The sequence below is a fragment of the Chamaea fasciata genome, unplaced genomic scaffold (genome assembly GCF_029207755.1).
Source record: "Chamaea fasciata isolate MVZ Bird 193981 ecotype frontalis unplaced genomic scaffold, bChaFas1.0.hap1 SCAF_10, whole genome shotgun sequence".
Taxonomy (NCBI): Eukaryota; Metazoa; Chordata; class Aves; order Passeriformes; family Sylviidae; genus Chamaea; species Chamaea fasciata.
In genome coordinates, this window is record NW_027094095.1 from 3,612,998 (window position 1) to 3,635,879 (window position 22,882).

General features: G+C 50.6%; 1 protein-coding gene across 4 annotated transcripts; it reads left to right on the forward strand.

Annotated features, from left to right (window-relative positions):
* Window positions 1-456: 456 nt before the first annotated feature.
* On the forward strand, window positions 457-22,060 carry RXRG (retinoid X receptor gamma). 4 transcript variants are annotated; one of them, XM_066193083.1, is made up of 10 exons: window positions 457-846; window positions 10,107-10,366; window positions 13,794-13,938; window positions 14,584-14,763; window positions 17,083-17,243; window positions 18,833-18,962; window positions 19,570-19,702; window positions 20,434-20,525; window positions 20,829-20,934; window positions 21,641-22,060. In XM_066193083.1, exons 1-10 carry the CDS (start codon window positions 798-800, stop codon window positions 21,786-21,788), a joined length of 1,404 nt encoding a protein of 467 aa, XP_066049180.1. In that variant the 5' UTR covers window positions 457-797; the 3' UTR covers window positions 21,789-22,060. The 4 variants fall into 4 exon arrangements, with proteins under 4 accessions (XP_066049180.1, XP_066049181.1, XP_066049182.1 ...); XM_066193084.1 differs by lacking the exon at window positions 457-846 and adding an exon at window positions 5,034-5,105; XM_066193085.1 differs by lacking the exons at window positions 457-846; window positions 10,107-10,366 and adding an exon at window positions 12,619-12,799.
* The last annotated feature ends 822 nt before the right edge of the window (window positions 22,061-22,882 follow it).

Here is a 22,882-nt window from a genome sequence, read left to right on the forward strand (position 1 = left end):
CTGGCTGTGTCCTGTGTCCCACCTCTTCTCACCCCATACAGCTTTACTAACTGGTTAAAGATGCTTTTGGTGTGGTTTGCGTGGCTTTTGTACTCCCTCGGGTGAGGCTGGGGATGGGAGTTGAGTTTCCAGCTCTGCCCGACCCAGGAAGGTCCTGGTCCTCCTCAGCCTCGCACTTCCCTAGGGGTGACTGCACTCCAGCACCACAGGGCCGTGAGGTGATTCCGGGAGCACAGCTGAGGCGTGATTTGGCGTGGGATGCGAGTGTTGGATGTGGAACTTCTCCGGGCTGGTCCTTTCCCTGGCCGGAGCAACCCAGCTCACGGCCGGCACCGCTTTAACTAACGCACCGCGCCGAGTCTCCACTGGTGGAAAAGCAAAGCAGCTCCCTCCTTCCCCACCACGCTCCTCCCCTAAACAACTTCACCTCTCCCCCTCCTCCCAATTCCTGATCTATACCGGAGCCTCCGTGTGTTGATTGGCGTCTTCGCCGGGCGATTATGCTCGCTCGGCGCGCCGGGAATTCGCAGGGAGCGGAGCCAGCGGAGCCAGCGGAGCCCGGGAGCCGGCGCTGAGCACGGGAACGGGAGGATGGCTCGGCCCGGGCGGCAGCTGCTGCCGGCGTGAAGCGAGGATGAGCCCGAGGCAGGAGGCAGCTGCCCCGGCACCCTCCGAGAGCCCCCGCTCCTGCAGAGCCATGCCCCGACCCCGGCGGGCTGCGCTGCGCTCCGGGCAGCTTTGAAGTTTAGAGGAGGCAGTTGTGTTGAGAAAGGCGGGCGATGAACTGAAGATTAAACATGTATGGGAATTATCCTCACTTCATTAAGTTTCCTGCGGGCTTTGGCAGTAAGTATTTTTTCTTGCGTTTGCGATCTGTGCCTTCTGGGTTAGGTGGAGGAACTGATCCCACAGTGGCGGGGTGGGGGGTGTAAAGGGGATTTAAAAATGCGTTTAACCTAGCTCGGATGTGGCTGTAACCCACCGTGCCCGTGTGCTTGTTGTGACTGAAGCTGTCCTGTGGTTTTGTGTACTGTGAACTTCTGCGCAGCCGAACCAGGCTGCCTGAAATTTTGCAGGCTTGAGTCAAACCGCTGCACCCTGCTTTGAAGTTTAGCGGATCGTTTGGGAGATGCATGCTTGTGTCTGTGTGTGGTGGCTTGATGAATCTCTTCACTGTGAGAACAGGATCCAACCAAGTAGGCATCTTTCCGATTTAATCTTTATTAAGTTGTCGGGGAGAAGAAATTACTTCTCGAACATAAAACACCCCCCGAGAAAATCTTAAGAGGGCTCTTTCCTTGCCTCGTGGGGGCTATCTCCTGCCCTTGTGACACAGATGCCACCATAATCGTGTGAAGCCGTGTCAGATTAGCCAAGGGAGGCTGCCCGGGGAGGCGGCGAAGGGCTGGGGCTGCGACACCCCTGTGCCCGCCGCCGTGAGCCAGCCCTGGCTGCAGGAACCGCCGCTGCTCGTGGGAAACGGACTTTGCGGTCACTCGCTCTTGATTTTTTTATTTGAAGTTGTTCCCCTTGCCCTGACACGGGGGATGTGCAAGGGGAGAGGGTTGAGGAGCTGTGGGTTGGAGTGCTTGGCTGCGCTGGAGGGGCTGGGAGCACCCACCTATGGACTGCTCGAAAGTACCCATGGAACTTAAAGTGCATGCATGTGCAAAGTCTTAGTACCTCTGGAAAACTCTTTAAGTTGTTCCCAGCCCTTCAAGGCGGATAAACGCCTCCAGGATTCGCTTTGGAGGCCCCCAGGCTGTGTACATCAGCTTGTTATTTCTCTGCAGGAGAAGCAGTTCGTGCAGACATCCGATTGCACATGCGATGTTCCCACCGTGTGTGGGTTTTTGGTTTTTTTTCCTCTCCATTTTTTTACCCGATGCTCACCTCTGGTGATTCTCCAGCTCCAGAAAAGTCATTGGTATTGCATCAAGTTATCCTCAAGTTTCACAAGCGCTCAACTTTCCAAAAATACCTTTTTAGGCTGTTTCTGCAGAAAGGGGATGACTCGTTGGGAGAATCTATTGCTCACTGGTGTTTTTAAAGACTCAGCAAAGACAAGCTGAACTCTCTCCTATTGCTGCAATAAGAACGAAACAATGAAAGTGTTATTTGTGTTTAATTTATTTCTATTACAAATTTGCAATGAACCAAAAGAAAAGTGACGTTCAAGCTGATCTTCACGGGAACCAGGCAGAGATCCCTGTAGGGACAAGGGTCACAACACTCAGCAGAGCCTTTGGGAGATTTCTAGGAGAGGAAATTGGTAATAGGAGCAGAGAGATTTCTGTTACACCAGTGAAGGCGAAGGGACTGTTCTCCAACAGTTCAGTAAATTGGGAGTTTAACTTCCATTTAAAGTATTAAACTGGTGTTTTAACCTGCTTCCAAGTTGGTATTAGAAACACAGGTGTTTTCTGTGTGTGAATACCTGACAGAGATGCAAAAGCATTGGCCACGTTTTGTTTGGGGTGCTTTAAAACAGTCCCTCAGTCCTGTCCTGTGCTCCCTGGGTGGAGTTTACCATGCTCCCCCCAAAGCCAGAGGACTTCCATGTCCCTGAGGCTGCTTGGTGATGTGGCAGCTCCCTCTCCTTGGGTGGCTGTGTCTGCAGAGGGGGATTTCTGGCTGGCTGAGAAAGCAGTGGCTGTTTTTGTCAGACAGCTTTAGGGCCTGTGGGCTGTGCGAGAGGGCAGCCAGGCTTTGGAGGAGGAGAGATGGTGGTGATCATGGATGGAAAGGATCTGCCACTGCCTTGGGTCCTCACCATGGAGCCCATGCAGGCAGCGTGTGTTTCCCTCAGGCCCACGATGTGTTTGTGGTGTTTACTGCTCCCCATCCTTTGAAAAGGCTGTGGAACTCTTCCTGGACATGCATTAGGGGGAACATCAGGATGCCAGGGCGGTGTCCACACTAAGCTGTCAGCTTGTAGCATTCATCGCTCTGTGTTGCTGGAGGGCAAAGTTAAGGCGATGCAGGTTCTGCTGTTCAGCATGTCTAGATCTTCTTGCATTCACATTTCCTTTAGCTCTGAAATTCTGGACTTCAATTTCAGCATAATGGCAAAAAAAACCCAAAAAAGACTTCTACTTGCTGTCTTTTTCCTTGCTTTCAGGTAGCTGTTACATCTGCTTTACCTTAATTTTATCTGCATTCAGGTTAGAAATAAGGTACATATTTTTGATGGTGTGTGTAACTCTCACTTTGATCTTAAACATCAGAATAGCACCACCAAATTTGTCTGAGAAAGTTTGTGCACAACTTGGTCCTGAGCACGTGATTTGTGATGAGAAAAGGACAATCAGACTCCAAGGTGTCACAGATGAGTTTGTAGAATAGCAGGGAGAGTGTTCAAATGAGTCACCCTTAGACATCTAAAGCAGGAGACGTGCACTAAGGCTGGGCTGCAGGAGCAAAGGGCTTAAAAATGTGTTTTCATTCTCCAGAAGGATGCATTTCACCCAAAGCTCAGCTCCCAGGGCAAGGAAAGATGCTGTGCTGGCTGTCCTCTCTCTCTGACTCTCTGGCACCATTGGTTGGGGACAAGAACTAACTTGGCTCCTCCACAAAGTCTCTTTTATTAGCACTCATGTAACTTGGCCTGCGGCCACACCACCTCCGGCTGCAATCTTGTCAGCTCTCCCAAGCAAAGCGGGGTTAGGCCAGGTCGTTTGGGGGCTAGGGAGAGGAAAACCCACATTGTGCCTGGAGTGGCTCTGCTGCCTGCCTGGCACCTTTTTCACATGGGATGGTCCCAGGTTTTGTGACCTGCAGGATGCTTTTTTTCCCTGGACGTCATGGCTTGCTGTGTGCATTCCTCTGACTGTGGATGTGAGGATGGAAAAGGGCCCTTTGACCCAGCAAAGGTGTGAGAAAATCCAGTGACTGGGCAATGCTGGCATCTAGGAAATTTTAAACTTCGTAAAAATTTTTCTTTTAAAGCAAGAGATGTTTGCCTTCAGTTGCCTGAGGCAACCACAGGTCCTGCAGTCAGTGGGATCCGTTCTCCCGGGGACCTGTAGCCTCTCCATAAGTTCAAAGACAACTGTAGGAATTTGTGCATGTTTTTTCCTGATGGCTGCTGGCCAAGTGAGAAATCTGATCAAACAATCACGGAAAAACCCTTCAGGCCTCAAATTCAACGACTTTTTCCTTTTTTTTTTTTTTTGGTGACAAGAAACTTTATCCAATTCTTGCGTGTTACTGTGGTCACCAGGGAGACGTGATACCTTGTTAGGGTGAGTAAATTTGGCTTGCAGTTCTTTTTTAATTACTTGATGTGTAGTCGCTGAAGGAGTCTTTCCCTGGTGCAGGCTCAGCAGCAGATGCTATTTTGAGGTCTTGGCCTGATTTGACTGAAATTGGACAGTGGGTCAATAGCTTAGTATGTCCAAGGACATTTGGACACGACACACAGCTTCTTGTGGCCAGGTTTTGGATGGCCCCTGTTTGCACGGGAGGCACAGGAGCATTACCAGAGAAGAGAGGAAGCAGCACTTCCCGCCACCTGGAGAGCTGAGGGAAACTTTCTGCTGCCCTGTTGGAGAAACCTCTGCTCCCATATGTGCCACTACAGCTCCTGAAAGTTTTGCTCCTTGTTTTTAGCAGTCAGGGAAGGCTGCGTTATTTATTGACTTGGAGTTGAGCAGGAAAATAGAGGTTCCTGGACCTTAAAAGCAAGGCAAACCCACTATCCCACTAATATCCCTCTGTGGGATATTAGCATGGCAGTTTGTACTGTCTGTGGGAATCTGCTTGGACAGTTAAAAATATCACCAGAAAGGGAAGGCGGTTTTGGTTCATCTTTTGTGTATTGAACAAAAACAACTCCCGCAATCACTGCAGCAAACCTTTGCTTGGTCCCAGTGTTGGTGGGTATCCTGCTACATAACTGCAGCCAGTTTCGGGAGCGTTTCTCACAGGTATTTCCCTTTCAAGGTCGTCCCCAAGGACAAGCTGTTTTGCCAGGCTGCACCTCCCACGCACACTCGCACGCTCGTGCTCCTCTCCTGAAATCAGCTCTTCTCTGCCTGTCTCTTCCCACTTCTCCATGCTTTCTGATCTGCAGAGGATGAAGTACCTGCAAAGTCATTTGTCAGGCAAGGCAACTCACACCTTTAAATGTTTGTGCCACTGAAGTGACCCTTTTCTCTGAAGCCTGCAGGAGCATAAGTGTTTTTCATTATTTGATGACTTCCAGCTTTTGCTTCTCTCTGGTATTAAAAAGGAAACTGTGAATGTTGAGAGCGTCATCATCTCTAGGCTTGCCAGGGATCTGCAAGGATTGTTTTAGGCCTTAGTTGAGGTCAGACCCCGGTGTTGAACGTGGGTATTTCTCTCAAGGCTTTGCTGTGTGTTGGAGCTGAAGGGGCGTTAGCCAAAACAAACTCGCAGCCTGTGGTGGTTAAGCAGAGAGTGTATGGAGTGCTTGGATGTTTCTGGTCTCTGCGTTTTGATTCTTCTTTCTGCTCAGGTGTAACTGCTGAAGCTGATGTTTGCTGCCATTATTTGTGTGAAAATCAAGACAGTTTTATTGGGTGCTGCCTGGTTCCTTCTCTTCCACTGCCCTCACCAACATGTTTGGGGTCTCTTGCAAAAGAGAAGTCTTTGTTTCCGCATCTTCTTCAGCTTTGCCTGTGAAGTGCCTGGAGCACAGAGGTGCATCCAAAGTGCCTTTATCAAGCTCACATTGGTTCAGTTTTGCTCTGTTAGCCCAGACCTGACTGTTTAGCATTGGTGTGGTGGACCTGGAGCTTTTGTGCTCTGCAGGTGCATCTGTTGGACACCTACGTATCTGCTGTGATGTAAATGGTGTTCTTCTACTCCTGGTTTATGAGGCTATTCATGCAAGTTTCCTATCCCCGGATTAGGATTTTGCTAAAGTGAAGATGAGACCCAGTTGGAAGTTGAGTATCAAAGCTCTGTGCTCAGCTTCAGTAGCCAGTGGGTGAAGGTAACGCTGGTGCTTATGTCCTCAAGGGCAGTGTTTTCAAAATGCAGAAAACTGAGTGTTTCTTGGGGTCTTTCTTCATTATTTTTCCTAATGTCAGCAGGGATGCCAAAGGTGACATTGGATATGATCCTTGTTCTGAATGCTGAAGCAACAGTATGGGCACCGTCTCTGTGTCTGTGTGCGCTTCCAGCTGCTCCCTGGCACAAACAATGCTGGGATTTGCAGAGCCACTTTGAAACAGGGAAGCGTTCTTTCTTCTTAAGCTTTGCCTCCTTCAAAGAGAAGGCTGGAGTGTGTGTTTCTCTTCAAGGCAGCTTGTGGAGAGTTGATGGAGGCACTGGGTTCTCTGGGCAGTGCACGTTTGCAGCGGAGAGACCGAAAAACCCACACAATCCTTCTGTCCTCTCTTCCCCTGCTCCTCCAGGAGAGAAATAAATACAAAATCGAGCTTCCCTGAACTTGGTCAGGGAACTACCTGTCCACACATTCATGTGGAGAAGGGAAACGGGGAAGAAAGACAAACAGCCCCACTTGTGGATCAGAGATAAGCCAACGATTGATGCGGAGTGGGTGGCGAGAAGCAGCAGCGAGCCCTGATGCTCGATGCAGGTCCCAGCTGGCCTTCCCCAGCTGGCGTGGGGACGTGGCCAGCGTGGTTGGTGCCCTGTGCTGGGGGCATCCCCGGCCCCGCTGTCACCTCTCATTACCTGATGGACACACTGCAGGCCTGTGGAAATGTCACCTGTGCCCAATGCTGCTGTGCAGGCGGGGGTGGACGGCGGTGGCTGGCGTACAGGACTGAGTCCCGTCTCCCCAGCTCACCCTGCTCCATCCCAGAGCTGCTTCCCTGCTACAGGGCAGCTGCTCTCCAGCCCTGTCCCACTGCCGTTTGTCTGTCCCCCAAACGATGGGAGAAAATACCTCGAGTAAAGCCGTTCCATCCCCGTGAACCCAAGATCTTTCTGCGTTCTGCTGGGAGATGCGGGACAAAGACCATCAGCATTTTCTTGCAAATCATTTAATTTAATTATTTTCTTTCAAAACTTGTCCGTTTGCACCATCCAAACCTCCGTGGCTTCTTTGAACTGAAACAAGTTTGAGCGTATTCAGCTGAGCGAATAATTAACCCCAGGGTCAAGGATGCTTTGGCATGGCTCTTCCTGCACACCTTTCAGCCATGAAAATTGTTCCTCTCACAAGCTGATAGTCTGCTAACAGTCATTTCTTAGATCCCCTCTCGGAGCACTCTAGCCTGAAAACGAGAGGCTGAGAGGAGGATTTTCCCCAGGTGCAGGAGAATGCATTTCTGGGGGAATGACTTAGCAGACTTATCCCAGAAAGGACCTGGAAGTCAAAGTTTTTGTTGTTTGTGGGCTTTTTGTCATTGTTTTGTGCCTTTCTAAATGGAAGCTTTATTCCAGTTTGTAACAGGTGGATAAAGTTGTCATTTGGTCAGTGGAAAGTTAATGCTGCTGGATTTGACCAAGGGGTTCATGTGAGCCTTGGCAGTGTGGCCAGGCACTGTAGAAACAAGCATCTTGACTCTGGTTTGTATCATCAGGCCCTGGCAAAGCCTGGCTTTAAACCTCTGTGCTCTCCAGCAGGTATTTTCATTTCTCCATCCATCTCCACCAGCAAACACTCCTTCGTGCATTCACACTTCCTCTTTGGCATCTCACCGCTGGGATAACAGAGATATAAACCCTCTAGGTTTCCTGGCTTTGACTTTTGATCCCGTCTTGGGGTCTGGGGGATTCCCCTGGGCACAGCCCTGAAACACTTGCCCCTTGGCAGGGGCACGAGCCCACCGTGGGGCTTGCACTGGCCAGCAGCCTCCTTGTGTGAAAGCTTTGCTCTCCGGGTCCTTTTGGAACTCGGAGCCTCTCTAATGGAGAACCTTAGCAGTGACAGCCTTTCTGTAAGTCTGGCATAAAAGCAAACAGTTAACTCTCCTGGGTGTCTTTTCTTATTGGTTTAAATCTTCTGCGTGATACTTTCAAAATATGCCCTTTTCTGTGTTAATGGAAAAGGATGAATGGTTCTTCTGCTTGGCTGTCCTGGTGTGATAGATCTCTGCCCAATATCCCCTGCAATGACTTATTTTTCAAGCTGAGGAATCCTCAAAGGCAATGTTGTTTACCTAGTTATTTAAAGAGGCGTAAAAGGAAATTCTTTCTAGGTCTGTGCTACAGATGCTGGGGAGGACTGTGTGTGTTATGGTACCACAGGTGATGAAAAATGCATTTGCTTTTCTCTGAAGCTGATAATGGCCCGAGTCAGGATGGTCCTTTTAAGCCCCAAGAAACATCTGAGGTGCCTGTGTGAGCTGAGTGCTTGCTTGGGTAAGGGGGGGGGTCCAGGCAAACAGCACGTCTGCCCGGTGCTGAAGGCACTCTGTCCCTGGGATGAAGGACTGAGCGCTTGGAATCCCATTCCAAGGCAGGGATTTTGCTGCCTGCTAACAGAAGGCAGGCTGTGTGTCTCCGTGGTGGAGGCAGGGGGATGTGGGCTGACTCTGTGGCAGCAGGCAGGAGCCCTGGCCCTGCCTCCAGATCGCCTCGCTGCCTCCGAGGCTTCTGCTGTTGTCATTGAGCCGGCTTCCTCTTGCTGCACATCGCTTTCCCACTGGGAGAATTGATCCAAAAAGCCAAAGCAAGAATTGACAAAGACCTTTTCTCCCCCTCCCTCTGCAGAATTAAGTCTGAAGTGGGTTGATAACGGCGGATCGAGTCCTCCTTGACTCTGACAAATGTCTTTAATGTTATTCAGCAAGCTGACCTTTTCCCGTCTTTATTGTGCATCTTCCCTTTGAATCAGATTTGATTGTTACTTCAGGTAGAATAACAAACACTGTCACGTAAATAACTTTGCAATAATGTTAAAAGGAGGAAAAAAACCACAAACAAACAAAACACCAAAGCGCTGCCTCACTTGCAAATGCGATGGGAGAACGTAACCTCTGTGCCAGCCATGAAAAACCAACTGTGTGACCTTCCCACGCAACATCTTTGCCTTGCTTCTCCAGGGAATGATCTCCTGTGTTGAAAAACCAACAGAGAAATAATGGTTCACAGAAATGTTAATGACAGCTAATGCTAACTAGGGCTGGTAAATTCTAAGGGAGGGAGAAAAGGTCATGTAACTCCTTAAAGTGCACCTAGACACACGACCCATTGGGGCTAGTGGGCATTTGATGCCTAGATACCCTCTGAATACTTGTGACTGGTCTTACAGGAGACAGTATTCAGGCCTTGGTTGAGCTGTCCAGCCCTAGAGTCTGCCCTGAAGTGGCAGTGATCAAAGTTATATTGTTTTTTCCACACCGCCTCTTCCTCAGCAGGGTTCAGGGGCAGACTGATCTCATGGGGCTACTGAGAGGCTCAGCTTGGTGATGTGCACTGCAGGTCTTCAGTGTGGAGAGAGAGGAAACTCTCTGTCCTTGTAGCTGAGAGAGTGCCCTGGCACATCTGTGTGCCCCAAGCCTCTGCTCTGGTTTGTACAAATGAGGAAAAAATAAAGGACAGATTGTTTTGTGGCTGCCTTGTCCTGAAACCTGCATTGCTGGCGTGTCACGAGCCATTCCTGTGTTGCTCCAGCTCCTGTGGAAGATGCTGGCATCCAGCTTTGAGAGTGAACATGTGAAATGGCACTGTGGAGACACACGTAGGTGGGAAGGGGGAAAACTAAGCCATGGGAGCACAAGGCCAGAGCCATCTCAAGGAGCAGAGGTGCTTCACGAGACACGTGGAACATTCAGAGCTGCCAGCCTGGCCGGTGAGAATTTCAGGGTTTCAGAAGTGTGCTGTCTCTAGAGCTGGCTTGGACAAAGGAAACGGAACCTCAGGGAAGAGTTCAGAGAAAACCAGCCTGAGGCAGGCAGGCAGGCAGTGCTGCCTTCCTCCAAGTCTGCCGAGGCCCCGGAGCGAAAAGGAATATTTTGTTATTAAGCGTCATCTCCCCGTTAAGTTTTGCTGCCGTATATAACTCATTTTCCTGCGCTACAACCAACATTTTGTTCTTTTCCCTTTACAGCATGATTTGCTGGTTGGTTTTGGGGCCGGGCTGGCATTTTCAGCTGACACAACCGAGGCCGGGCCGCCGATGGCTGTACGCTCAGCGCGCTTCATCTCTCTGCTTCTCCCTGCAGATTCCCCCGTGCACGCCAGCTCCACGTCCGTGAGCCTGTCCTCGGGCCTTCCCACGGGGAATCCAGTGGAGGGGCCCCACAGCTACCTCGAGCCCCCCGCCAACGCCTCGCGGGCGCTGCCGTCGCCCATGAACGCCCTCGGCTCCCCGGTGAACACCCTGGGCTCGCCCTACAGGGTCATCGCCTCCTCCCTGGGCTCACACCCCGTGGCTCTGTCCTCCGCCCCCGGCATGAATTTCGTGACACACGCCAGCCCACAGGTGGGGATGTGCAGGCTTTCTTGGCTGCAGTGCAGTGTGCGGGGTGGGTGAAGTCCCAAAACTGGAGAGAGAGGATTTGGCCGCTCGGGGAGCTCAGCTGTAAAGGACGTTTTCTAGCACGTGAATCGGCATGAATCAGCCTTGCACAGACACGTAGGCCACACCAGTTTTAAAACACCCTACAGGATAAGGGAAGAGAGCTAATTTCCAGCTTTGTTCTCGCTGCGGGTGCAGTCCAGCTGCCCTCTGCTGTATCTGTTGCAGCGTATAATTACTGTGCATGGAAGCAGACAGGATAGCCAAGGGCTGCAGCATGTGCAACATTGCCCTTCCTCCTGCAAAAGCGTATCTGCTTCGTTTCATTATCTGGAAAGGAGACAGACTTTCTAGGGAGAGACAATTGTTAATGCTAAATGCCAGCCACCTGCTGTGTTGCGTATAAAGTTGGCCTTAAGCAAAATGAAGCACTCCCATCTCTACTGCCCATGCTGACGTGGGTGCTGAGGTTTCCCTCCCAGACAGGGGGGAGGCCCAGATGTTAGGGCTGGGAGCCTTCCAGGGTGGCTTTGTGGGATGGAGACATGCTGCTCCTAAATCCTGGCACAACCTCCTGCATTTCTGGTGGCAGTGTGGAATTTTGGCAGAGAGCTGAAATGTTTTGGGTGTCCAGATCTAAGTGAAAATTCTGCCTCGTAGGAGCAAAGTTTTAGTGTTTTGTTAGTGGAACCTGAAGGTAGGAAGTGCTCAGAGGCCTCATGGCTCCTGCTGAGGAAAAAGCAAGGAGATGATCCCTGAGCCCTCTGTGCCCCATGCCCTGCTGCTATTCCTTGGAATGCCTGAAGCTCTTCTTAGCACCTGGAAGGCTGGGAGAGAATGGTAGGGGGAGGCCCCTGAGGAGCTCTGAAAGAGGATGAAGATTGGCTTACCATTCCCCAGCACCCTCAACTACTCTGTGGGCCCCAGCTGTCAGCAGTGGGAATGCTGGAGGATCCCTCTTCCCCTTGCACCACCCAGCTGTTCCCCATGGATCTGACGGGATTTGTGCCCGTGACATCAAGGACAGGATGGTTGGACAGGAAATTGTGGCACTATTGGCTGGTTGGAAGCCTCTCCTTTGGGATTGGCGATGCTCTGGGAAGTGGTTTCCCCAGCCTGGGCGCCGCGCCAAGTTCCCAGATCCGAGGAGAGGGTTCCATTTGTGTTGCCTCTAATGCAAGGAGACAGCTGGGCCCTGGGGATTCAGCAGGGAGGCAGCTAATGGATTTGGGTTCAAGCAGTTGTCCCAGATATCATACATGATTGCACTTAACCTGCAGGAGTCAAGCTCTAAGGACACTGATGGCTAAAACTGTGTCCCCCTCCCCTACACCCTCTCTCCCTTTTATTCTTTCAAAGTGCAGACGGGGAGGAAGAAAAGGTGGTACCTGAGCTCTGAGTAACATTTTAAGCCATAAAAAGTTCCTCCTGGCTCAGCATTTTGCCAAGATGATGGACTCTTGTGGGGAGGAAGGGGTTTATTTCTCCTTTCCTTGGCCTGGATTTTGAAGCATAAGGATTTACCGTTGCCAGTGCCCGGCTTGAGTCTCTGCCGGGGAGATCGAACCTCTGTTCCTCTGGGCAATTTTTTCCCCAACACACTTGTGTTTTCTAGTGGAGCAAAACAACTTGGCTCCCGATTTTTGCTGGATAATTTTTTATTTCCCATGTTATTAAAACCTTTGAAGCTTTGAAAATGAAGGGACAGCGGTGAGGGAAGATGAAAACAGGCTTCATGTTTTTATTTTTCTAATGACAGGTCCAAAAATTCCAGTGGGATGACCCCTTGCTCTTTACTGAAATTTATTGTGGAAATTACCACTTTTTTGTGGGAAATGTGCATTTTCTAGGAGCAAATGGGGAACTTTCAACAACATGCATGAAATCTACTGTTTTCAATGTTACAGGGATTGGATTGAAGGCTCAAGCTAGGTCTTCATCCAAACCCTTGTTTTCTATTCCTGCTTCTGCCTTCTTGCTGGGAAGAAGCATTTGAGCTGATAAATTGGCTTAACTGTTGCAAACAAACTCAGGGGTGGAACAACCATGCCCAGCCCTAAACCCACGACCCTGGGGAAGGTGATTTGATGTGGGAAGACCCAGTTAGTGCTAAAGGCAATCCTGCCTCCGATATATTGCAGCTGTGTTAATTACCAAAGAGTGGGAACAGCCTTGCCCTCACAGCTATGGGTGTGATAAAAGAGTGAGTTGGTTGGTAGAGAGTTGGAGTCTGCTGGCTGTGCTGTGAAGGGACAGATAAGGTGAGCCACTGGATGAGGGACAGACAGGGTTAGGTGGCTGTGCTAGGGACAGAGAGCAGCAAGCTGGAACTGCAGAAGGATGAGAGAAAGAGCTAGAGCTGTGGTGAGCTGCCCATAGGATTGCTACATAGAAAAGGTATGAACGATGTCTAGGTAACAAGGTGCTGATGCTTGAAGCCCTCTGAAGTTTTATTGAAGCATTCTGAGTGTCGTGGCCATCTCAACTCCAACAGTTTGATGGTGGGCTTGGAGAGACATTGGTCTGCCCAGACAGCTTTTGACAAGACGTGCTCAATGGCCCTTAATCCTCCCTGCCCTGCCTGACGTGGCTCCAAAGCAAACAGCAATAAAACCAAGCCCTGGGCAACATCAGGCTTTGGTCTCTAATCGATGTGGGTTTGTAACCTTTAACTTCAGCAGCCACGAGCAGCTCCTGGGGATCTCAGCTGGGGGCTCTGCATCCTTTCCCTGCACCTCACAGCTGCTGATTTTTAGATGCTCAGCCCAATCCCTTCTTTTTTATTTATAATCTGGTAACCCCAAATCTGTGATAGCGTTTAGGAACCTAAGTCCCAGAGAGTCGCCAGCTGGACATGTTTTTGTGTGTATATTCAGATACTGTGAGTCAGGGAAGCTAATTTGCTAAATTTTATTTTTTCTTTATATTTTAAACACCATTACAGCTTCCCTAGCCATGCAGCAGTGCAGATTTGATTGTAACAAACCACCTGGCTGCAAAGCTCTTCTTTACTAAGCTGCTAGGGCTTGCAGCTGGCAGCAGCCAGTGATGAGCATCCTCTGATGAAGCAGGCAGGATCCCACCAGCCTCATGGCTTGGAGGCTGTAACTGAGCAGCTGAGGTTACTGCCTGCCCTTTTCCAGCTCACCTTAGTCCTGGCTTTGGTTGCAACATCAGGCAATATCTGCTTTAGTGCCTACTTGAATCCCTCCTGCTGGATGCAGCCGAGGATGTCTGCCTGCCCACAGCAGCCCCATGGATTTGCTGGGGATAAGCTTGTGGGACAAGCCCAGCAGGATCAGCAAGGGAAGGGTCAGCTCCATTTGGGGATGGTTTCATTGATATGGGAGTCTCTCCCCTCTAACCTATCTTGTGGCTTCTGCTTCTGCAGCTCAATGTCCTGAACAACGTCAGCAGCTCGGAGGATGTAAAGCCCTTGCCAGGTCTCCCGGGGATAGGGAACATGAATTATCCATCCACAAGTCCAGGATCCCTAGCCAAACACATCTGTGCCATCTGTGGGGACAGGTCCTCAGGTAGGAGGTTTTCTTCCTTGGGGAAGGCTTTGTGCAGTGAGAACTCTCCTGGTGCTCTGAAGCAAGGCTTGTGCAGCACTGAACAACGTGGAGGCTCGCTGGGGCCGTACTGGCATTGCAAGATCCTGGCTGGGTCTGGCTGTATTGCAGATTAATGCCCAAAAGTGAGCAAACCTAAATGCTGTCCTCTTCTACCTTGTGTGTATAATCTCATTTTACCTTCTGTCCCTGTTTACCGCAGGTAAATCTAGCAAAACCTCTGTGTTCCCACTCACATGTGCTTTGTGTTAGCTGGGTTCTGGCTGTCTGTCAGACAAAGCTTCTGTCTGGGTTTTGTCTCATACCCCAGTGAGCCTTGCAAACCCTCTCCATGTCAGTGCACCCCGTTTGCTGGCTGTGGCTGTTCTGCAGCCGAGATGCTCCACATCATTCCACTGGGATGCAGGCCCTCCTTATCACAGGAAAAGAGTGGTCTTATGGTTTCACTGCTGCTGGTCACTATTGCTGCTAAGACTCCCTGAAGCCAATTCAGGCCTGATACCCTGCAGCCAGTTTTTTTTTCCGCCTTTGGATTTGGTTTGAGCTCCTCCACGCTGGAAGGAAGGGCAAATACCTGCCTGCCCACTGATCCCCTTGCCTCCCCAGGGAAGCACTACGGGGTGTACAGCTGTGAGGGCTGCAAAGGCTTCTTCAAGAGGACGATCCGGAAGGATCTGATCTACACCTGCCGGGATAACAAGGATTGCCTCATCGACAAGCGCCAACGCAACCGCTGCCAGTACTGCCGCTATCAGAAGTGCCTCGCCATGGGGATGAAGAGGGAAGGTAGGACTGCTGGAAGTAATAGGATTGGAGATTTTTTTTTTTTTTCCCTTCATTTGTTAGGATAAATCAGGCTCTTGGTGACCCTCCGAGGCTGGTGCGTTCCTAAGACCCACAGTGAGAGCATCAGGGTGTTGTGGACCTTGTTACGCAAAGGAAATGACAATTGTCGTTTAGGTTGGCAAAGACTTTAAAGATCAAGTCAAACCATTGGCCCAGCAATGCAGATTCCACCACTAAACCCCGTCCCTAACTGCCACATCTACCTATCCTCTAAATACAGGTCGATGGATTTACCAGGTAGGTGTATTTGCCATCCCAGTTACCCCTCTGGGGTGGTGGCTCAGCCAGTTCCCATGTTTGACAACCCCTTCTGTGAAGAATTTTTCCCTCACAAGGAGAGGGGCTAATAAGGGAAGAGACTGGTGGGGAAGCTGTTACCATGTATTTTTCTGCTCACCTAAAGGCAAACACTGGTGCGTATTGAAGCTTTTAACTGATTTTGACCCAACCTTGCCTCTATTTAGTGGCCCTTAATGTCTTGGACCCCTTAGAAACTTGAAAACCTCTGCTGGAGACAGCACCCAGCAGTGAGGGGTCCTGCAGCCGTCTTGTCTCCTTTGTGAAGAGCTGCTTCCTGTTTTTTTGGTTTTGATTTGCTGACTTCATTTGTCGCCACCTAATTCCTGTACCAGAGGATAAGGGTGAATGATTTATTTCCATCTCTTATTTTATAGTTCTCTGTCATTTCCACCCTTAGCCTCACCTGCTGATTTGGGATTGTCTCCCAGATTATACTAAGAGGTGCAAGGTCGGGAAGTGACAACCAGCGCTGCATTTCAGCTAATTTTTTCTAAGATAAAGTAACAGAGCTGCCCTTAGGGTTGAATGCTTGCAGGGAGTGTGCCTGTCCCTTTTGGAGGCCATGCTGTTCCCCTGTGAACATGCAGACTGCTCCCTGTGCAGGAACTCAGGGAAGCAGCTTTAACACTGGGGTTGAGTTGATCCTTGTCCTGTAGCATCACCAAAGCTGTGCTGCCTCAAGCTCATAGGGGCAGCAGGCGACTGCAAAATGCCGGGCTGGAGTCAAAAACTGAATCCCAGGCATAGCAGCTCCCTCTTCCAGCCAGGTGCAAAGTGGTTCAGAGGACCAGGGTGTTAACACAACTTCCTTTTGCAGAGAGTGAAAATTTAAACCCCAGGATCGTGGTGCATCCTGTGGGAGTCTGGCCGCAGCAATCACAGGGGCTTTTTGGGAACTGCAGAAACTGGGGACAGAGTGCAGCTTGATTTCAGGGGTTGAGTGATGGGACTGGTATTTCCTTGCCATGTTCTTTCTTCCAGTAAGGTTTCGGTGACTTCAGAAACATGGCTTTTCCCGTCCATGACTCTGAAGAGGACAAATGTTCTCCCCAGCTGGCTGGCATATATTTGTGTGCTGTGTTGCCCTCCCTCACAAGCACCAGGCTGGATGCCCCACTGATCCATCTCCTTGGGTGCTGCCACTTCTCCCCAGCTGTGAACTAACCAAATAGAATGCCTGCTGGTCACTTCTTTTCTTAAGCACTATTATCATATTTCCCTTTGGGATTTCTCCAATAAAAAAAAGTGGACCCAGGACTTCTGTTGCACACAAGGATTGGCATGCAAGATACACAGGTCCTACACCAACCTGGGAGTTAATAGCTGAACTTTGGAGAGAAGGTCGTGAGTCTGTACCTTCAGTCAGTAGCTGCTTTGGAAAGCATGCAGAGAGGGGAGAAGGGAGTGAAGGTGTCGGGGTACTGATGTAGAAGGAACTTTCTATTGGGGAGAGGTGGTAAAGGGAGAGGTGACACCAGGGCTGGGCCAGACTGGGTCAGATTTTGCTCAGGTGTGAGACAAGCAGCACGTGTGAATCTAGCTGGGGATTTGGGACTGTCTCGCCCTGCTGCTGGATGTTTTGACTGCTGTGGGATTGTTGAAAACATACTGTTGGAAGCACGCTGAGAGCACAAAAACACCTGTATGTGAGTGCTGGGTCCCTCCTGCCTCATCCAGCACCTAGTGACAGCCCAGTCCAGGCTGCCACCTGGAGGTATCAACTCCTCTTCCCTTTGTTCTGGAGCTTCCCACTTTGGAAATCACAATCTTTTGTCAAATTTGGAGGCTGGTGGTCTAGCAGCAACCTCAGAGCTCTTGGTGTGGGCGCAGCCGTTTTAATGGGTGTACATCTGAAATACCAGTTTATTTTCTGGTCTTCCCCTCCTGAAGGGTTTCTCATCCCCTCTGTGAGCAGGTGAGTGTTGTGTGGGTGTAGAAAGCCTTGTTTGTGTCCCACAGCTGTGCAGGAGGAGAGGCAGAGGAGCAGGGAGCGCAGTGAGAACGAGGCTGAGTCCACGAGCAGTGGCAGTGAGGACATGCCCGTGGAGAGGATCCTGGAAGCTGAGCTGGCAGTGGAGCCCAAAACGGAGGCGTACAGCGATGTGGGCACCGAGAGCTCGGTAAGAGCCACGGCCGTCACCTGCTGCCAGAGATGAAGGGCTGTGAGCAGACAAACCCCCTGTAAAATTCCATCCAAATTCCCCCTCACCAAATCCACTCAAAAAAATTTCCCCCTAAAATCTCCCCCCAAAGTTCCGCAGGAAACGCCCTGAAATTCCAGGAGAAAGCCGCCACAACATTTCACCAAAATCCTCCCCAAATGCCATCAAAATTCTCCCACCAAATTCCACAGGAAACCTCCCCAGTTTCCCCCCAAATCCCTCCAAAATTCCACAGGAGATCCCCACAAATTCTCCTCCAAATCCCTCCCTAAATCCCTCGAATTTCCCCCAAATTGCCTCTCAAATCTCTCCCCAAATTTCTCCAATTCCCTCCCCAAATTCTGCCCAACTCCCTTCCCAAATTTCCCCTAAATGCCCCCAAAATCCATTCCCAAATTTCCCCGATTCCCTCCCCAAATTTCTCCCAAATCCCTTCCCAAATTCCCACTGGGACTTTGGGGACCCAGGATTTTGTTCCACGCCACCTGAAAATCACCAACAGTTTTTCTTTTGGAGCTACTCTGAATGATGACTAGACAACAGCCTATCTGTTATTTTCCAATCATTTTTTTTTCAAGTCTCCTTTAGTTTCAATGAGCTGATAGGGAAATAGGTGCTGGAGAGTCTGAGCCCTGTGCTGGCTTTCACACACGAACACTTTTTGTCTGCTCCTGTGACCAGGACCAGGGTGGAGCTGAACACAGCAGGTTTACTGCTGTGGTTTTACTGGTGTGGATAAAAGTGCTGCTCATGCCCATTCAGGGCCTGCCCCCTGGCTTTTGGATGTGCCCCAGGGAGCAGCTGGCTACAAGGGACTTGCTTTGCAAAGGACAACAAGCAAACAGAAAAGTCAGGCAAGCAGCTGGATGCTTTAGGATTTTAACTTTTATACTTTTCAAATCCCGTACTACTTCAGAGTATAACTCTAAACTCCATATAGAGTGTTAGCTACTGTCTTCACAGCTTGGTCAGACAAAACAATCCCCCCAGGCCTGGAACTCAAGGACACCTCACTGTCTCAGGCCCCAGGGGTGTAAAAAGCAGTGAACTGGGGGAGCAAACCGGGGGAATGTGACTTCATTACCTGAAGTTGTAATTGGAGGATTGATCCTTGATAAGAACCATGAACCAAAACTTGTATCTGTCTGGAAAACTCCTGACCATTGTCCAGCTTGGGTGTAGCCCCTCTTGGAGGCTGCTGACTGCCCAAAGTGTACCTACTGAAGGCCTTTAATAAATACCTGCTTTTATTGTCTTAATCTTGCCTAGGCTTTGTCCTAGGTAGCCACTCCAAGGCATCAAGCTGACTTGGCTGGCTGCAGGAGGGGTAGTGGTAACAAATATCTGCTCTTCCCAACAGCCAGAGATTATTGGCAACCTTCTTCCAACCCAGCTGAGATTATTGGCACTATGAGTGCTGGATTCTGGCGTTGAGTATCGTTAACTCCATACCGTGTGCGGCACAGATTGTGATTATCAACGTTTTTTCACTGATGAATTCTCCTCTTTGCCTCTGCTCTTTTCCTTTGGATTCCCCTCTTTGTTAGACAAACGACCCTGTCACCAACATCTGCCACGCTGCTGACAAGCAGCTCTTCACACTCGTCGAGTGGGCCAAGCGCATCCCTCACTTCTCCGATCTGACGCTGGAAGACCAAGTCATTCTCCTCCGGGCAGGTAGTGTCCCCCACCTGGGGCTGTCCCTGCTGCCCCTGTCCCCTCTCCGGGCTGTGTGCAGCTCCAGCCAGGCCGGATGGGGAATGTGCAATCCTCAGCCAATCCCTTCCTGCATCTCGCATGCTGAGAGGTTGGCAGAGGTTGTGGATGGGGCAATAGAATCTGTGGTTTGTAAAGGGATTGCAGTTTCTAGGAATATGTTTCTTAGGAAGAAAACTGGAATATTTTCCCCCCTTTCTTTTTTTGTAATTTTAAATTTTTTTTCCCTTTGAGGCAGTTTCTGCTCCTTGCTTGCTGCTGGTCGGGGTCATAGAAACGTAGAGTATTCTGAGTTGGACGGAACCTGCAAGGATCATCAAAGCCCAACTCCCGGCCCTGCCTAGAACAATCCCCAGAATCACACCGTGTGTCTGAGAGCATTTTCCAAATATTTCCAAGGGATAGGCCACCCCTTGCAGTGTTGGCAAGGGGTGCCGCTGGTACCTGGGGTGCCAGCTCTCCTCCGAGTTTAGTCTAAAGCCAGCAGGGAGAAACCAGCCCTGCTGCTCCATGTGGAACTGATTTTTGGCCAGACTGCCTCATGTATCCTGTACCCTTGTGCTTGCAGGCTGGAATGAGCTGCTCATTGCCTCCTTCTCCCATCGCTCCGTGTCGGTCCAGGATGGGATCCTGCTGGCCACGGGCCTGCACGTGCACCGCAGCAGTGCCCACAGTGCTGGCGTGGGCTCCATCTTCGACAGGTACCTGCTGCTGTCATCCCCCAACAGGGGTGGCCAGGCTGGTTCTGCCTTTCCCTCTGAATGGGAAACATGTCCTGAAGGGGAACTAGAGCAAACCCTTTGTGGTTCGAGGTGGAAGTAGCTTGGAATGAACAGAGGATGTTTGACTGGCTTAATAAACAAGAATGCAGTAAAAGCACAGTGGGAAGGGATTTGCAGCTGCAGAAGCAGATGTTGGGTTGGATGTGCAGGGGAGGAATGCTCCTCTCTTGAGAGTTTGCTGTAGCTGTATCTAGGCCTAATACTGCTCACCAAGAGCTTTAGATGGCTCAGCCTTAAACCCCAACTTCCTTGTGTAACAACTGCACATGTATTGTCCCTGCCATGCCTGCTCCCTGCCTGGCAGGACACTGCCTCACCACTCTTTACACACCTGGCACGTGTAAGAACAGTGCCCATGTTTTGCACTCCACAGTAAAAAGTGGAGAAAACCCATGTGGTTTCCCTCGAGTGAGTGCAAATTGTGAGTGCTGTGTGCTGAACAAAGTGAGAACAGGAGCAAATTTGATGCTCAGGTCCCCTGGATGTTGCTGATGCACTTGTAGAACGGTGGTGTGGGGAATGGCTGTGCCTCAAAGATGCCTCTCTTCCTGCAGGGAAGAATTGAGTGTATTCCCAGTGCAGGTCCCAGATGCTTTTCAGTGGAGAAACTGGTCTCTGATTATCTGCTCGCATATGTCCCCCACACGCAGGGTTTTGACAGAGCTGGTGTCCAAAATGAAAGACATGCAGATGGATAAGTCGGAGCTGGGGTGCCTACGAGCCATTGTCCTGTTTAACCCAGGTGAGTGCGAGGCTGGGGACAGTCCCAGGTGACAAACGCTCCCTCTGGGCCACAGCAGGTCACTGTGACAGTGAGCATCAGGGCTGCAGGCACATCTCATGCTTTGGGCTGGAAAGTTCCTCGAGGATCATGACATTCCAACGCCCCTGCAGTGGGCAGGGACCCCTTCCAGCAGAGCAAGATTTGTCGCAGTCCCTGGATACACGGTTAAAGAGGGCATGAGTCCTCTCCTGCCCGAGCACACTGTGGAAAGACCCTCTCTGCAGGCATTCTTTCCCCACCTCTCTTTTCTCCCTTGACTAGATGCCAAGGGTTTGTCCAGCCCCTCGGAAGTGGAATCGCTGAGGGAGAAGGTCTATGCCACGCTGGAAGCCTACACGAAGCAGAAGTACCCCGAGCAGCCAGGACGGTGAGTGCCCTCGGCAAGGCAGCGCCATCCCCGCCCTGCGGAGAGGAGACTGGAGCTGTGCCGGCTCAGCCCGAGCCACAGAGCCCAAAGCCCGAGCCTTTAGGGTGCCGTTGAGATGGAATTTTGTTGCTTTCCAATGCAATCCTACCCTCTGCTGGCCGAGCTCTCGAAGCGCCGGCTGCTGGGTCGGTCCCCACCGCTGCCCGCAGCATCTCCTGCTGGTTTTGGCTCTCGCTGGCACCGCAGGCGCTGTAAAGCAGGCTGTGGGCAGGGGGAACAGGGAGCAGGCTGCTCGCTGCACCCCCTGCCAGCTGCTGCTCCAAACGGGACGCAGTGACGAGCAGCTGAGGGGCTGCACGCCCTCTCGGAGCCTGGGGATTTTTTTTGAAGCCAGATTTAAACGGTACCGTGGAGGTCTGAGTCTTGCAAGGTGTTAAGGTGTTCAAATCTTGGTGGGAGGATCTGGATGTATATCCTTTTTATTTTTTCTCTTTTAAGTTTTAAAAATGTCACATTCTGTTTTGGAAAGGTACGTATTCCCTCCACACGAGGCAACAAATTATTATCTGGAAATCTTAAGGGAATTTAAGTCTGAGAATGCCCCAAAGCGGTTTTTTGGGGAGAATTTGGGCTGGTGCAGGCTTGGAAATAGGTGGAAGAGGGCAGCCCGTGCCTCCCATGTGCCTCTGACTCTGGTCTTTCCCAGGTTTGCCAAACTCCTCCTGCGCCTGCCGGCGCTGCGGTCCATCGGGCTGAAGTGCCTGGAGCACCTCTTCTTCTTCAAGCTGATTGGAGACACCCCCATCGACACCTTCCTCATGGAGATGCTGGAGACACCCCTGCAGGTCACTTGAGGGTCTGGCCGGCCCCTGGCCCCCCCAGGCCCCTGCACAGCCTCCCGCCCCTCTGCTCTGAGCCTGTGAGAGCTCCAGAGATGCCCTTTGCCCTCCACTGCTCCTCGGTGGGATTGTCGTGGTTTTGTACAGCTGTAAATCACCCCCTCGAACCCTCCCTGGCCTGTCTGGCGGGGGGTTTACAGATCCTCTACCCAGCTAACCATCCTCCTTGCCCCCCTGTACAGATAATTGCTTTAAATTATTTTTTCATTCTCAATAAAAGTCAACAAAACGAACACTATGAGTGAGGCACTGATTGGGGCTGGCAGAGCAGTGTCCTGTTTTGCTGCGGTCACAGCTTGGGATGGTGCTGAGGGTCCCTCCTGACACTCTTGGGCAGCCCAAATCAGGGCAGGAATGTCACTTGGGGATATCACTGCTCGTGCTGATGCACGCAGTCCTCTGGTGGAGAGAAGACGGGTATTGCTTCTTGTTCCTGCTAAGGAAAGACCTAAGGAAACTTGCTGCTGTGAATCAAAACATTTCATTCCACCATCTTAAAAAGAAACTCTTTGAATTCTTTGGAGTTTTAAAGTAATATAAAAAGTAAGTTTTTAATGTGTGAGGGGGTGGTTGTTCGGTGTTGGTTGGTTGTTTAGTTTGGGGTTTGTTTTTTTTTTGTTTGTTTGTTTTTCTTTTCTGAGCTAGTCTAGCCACTGACAAAAGAACCAAAGTGTCTCATTTTGGTGCAGGTGGAGTATTTTGGAGTGACACAGACTTTGTGTCCTCATGGATGACTTTCCATTTTCCTGAAGCTTCATGCGTCGTGTCCTGTTCTCTTCCCCCCCCCCCCCCCCCCCTCCATATTTTTGCTCTGGAAGCAGGTTCACGAACCCCAAATTTATAATCTCACACTTCCAGGAGTGAAACCTGCCGGGAAGAAAAGAACAAGACACTCTAACAAACCCTCCTCCAAGGCCTGCCTGGTCTTTCCCCTGCTCCAACAGCACCGCTGGAGCTCCCATTGCAACCGAGCTAACCAGAGTCAAACGAGTTAAAGACATTAATTTGTTCAATATGCGGCGCTTATCCTGGTGGGAAAATGTCCTCCC

Coding starts and splice junctions, on each gene's coding strand:
- RXRG (XM_066193083.1), top strand. CDS start 798: ATGTATGGGAATTATCCTCACTTCATTAAGTTTCCTGCGGGCTTTGGC. Junction 847..10,106: donor GTTTCCTGCGGGCTTTGGCA/GTAAGTATTTTT, acceptor TTCTCCCTGCAG/ATTCCCCCGTGCACGCCAGC. Junction 20,526..20,828: donor CATTGTCCTGTTTAACCCAG/GTGAGTGCGAGG, acceptor TCCCTTGACTAG/ATGCCAAGGGTTTGTCCAGC.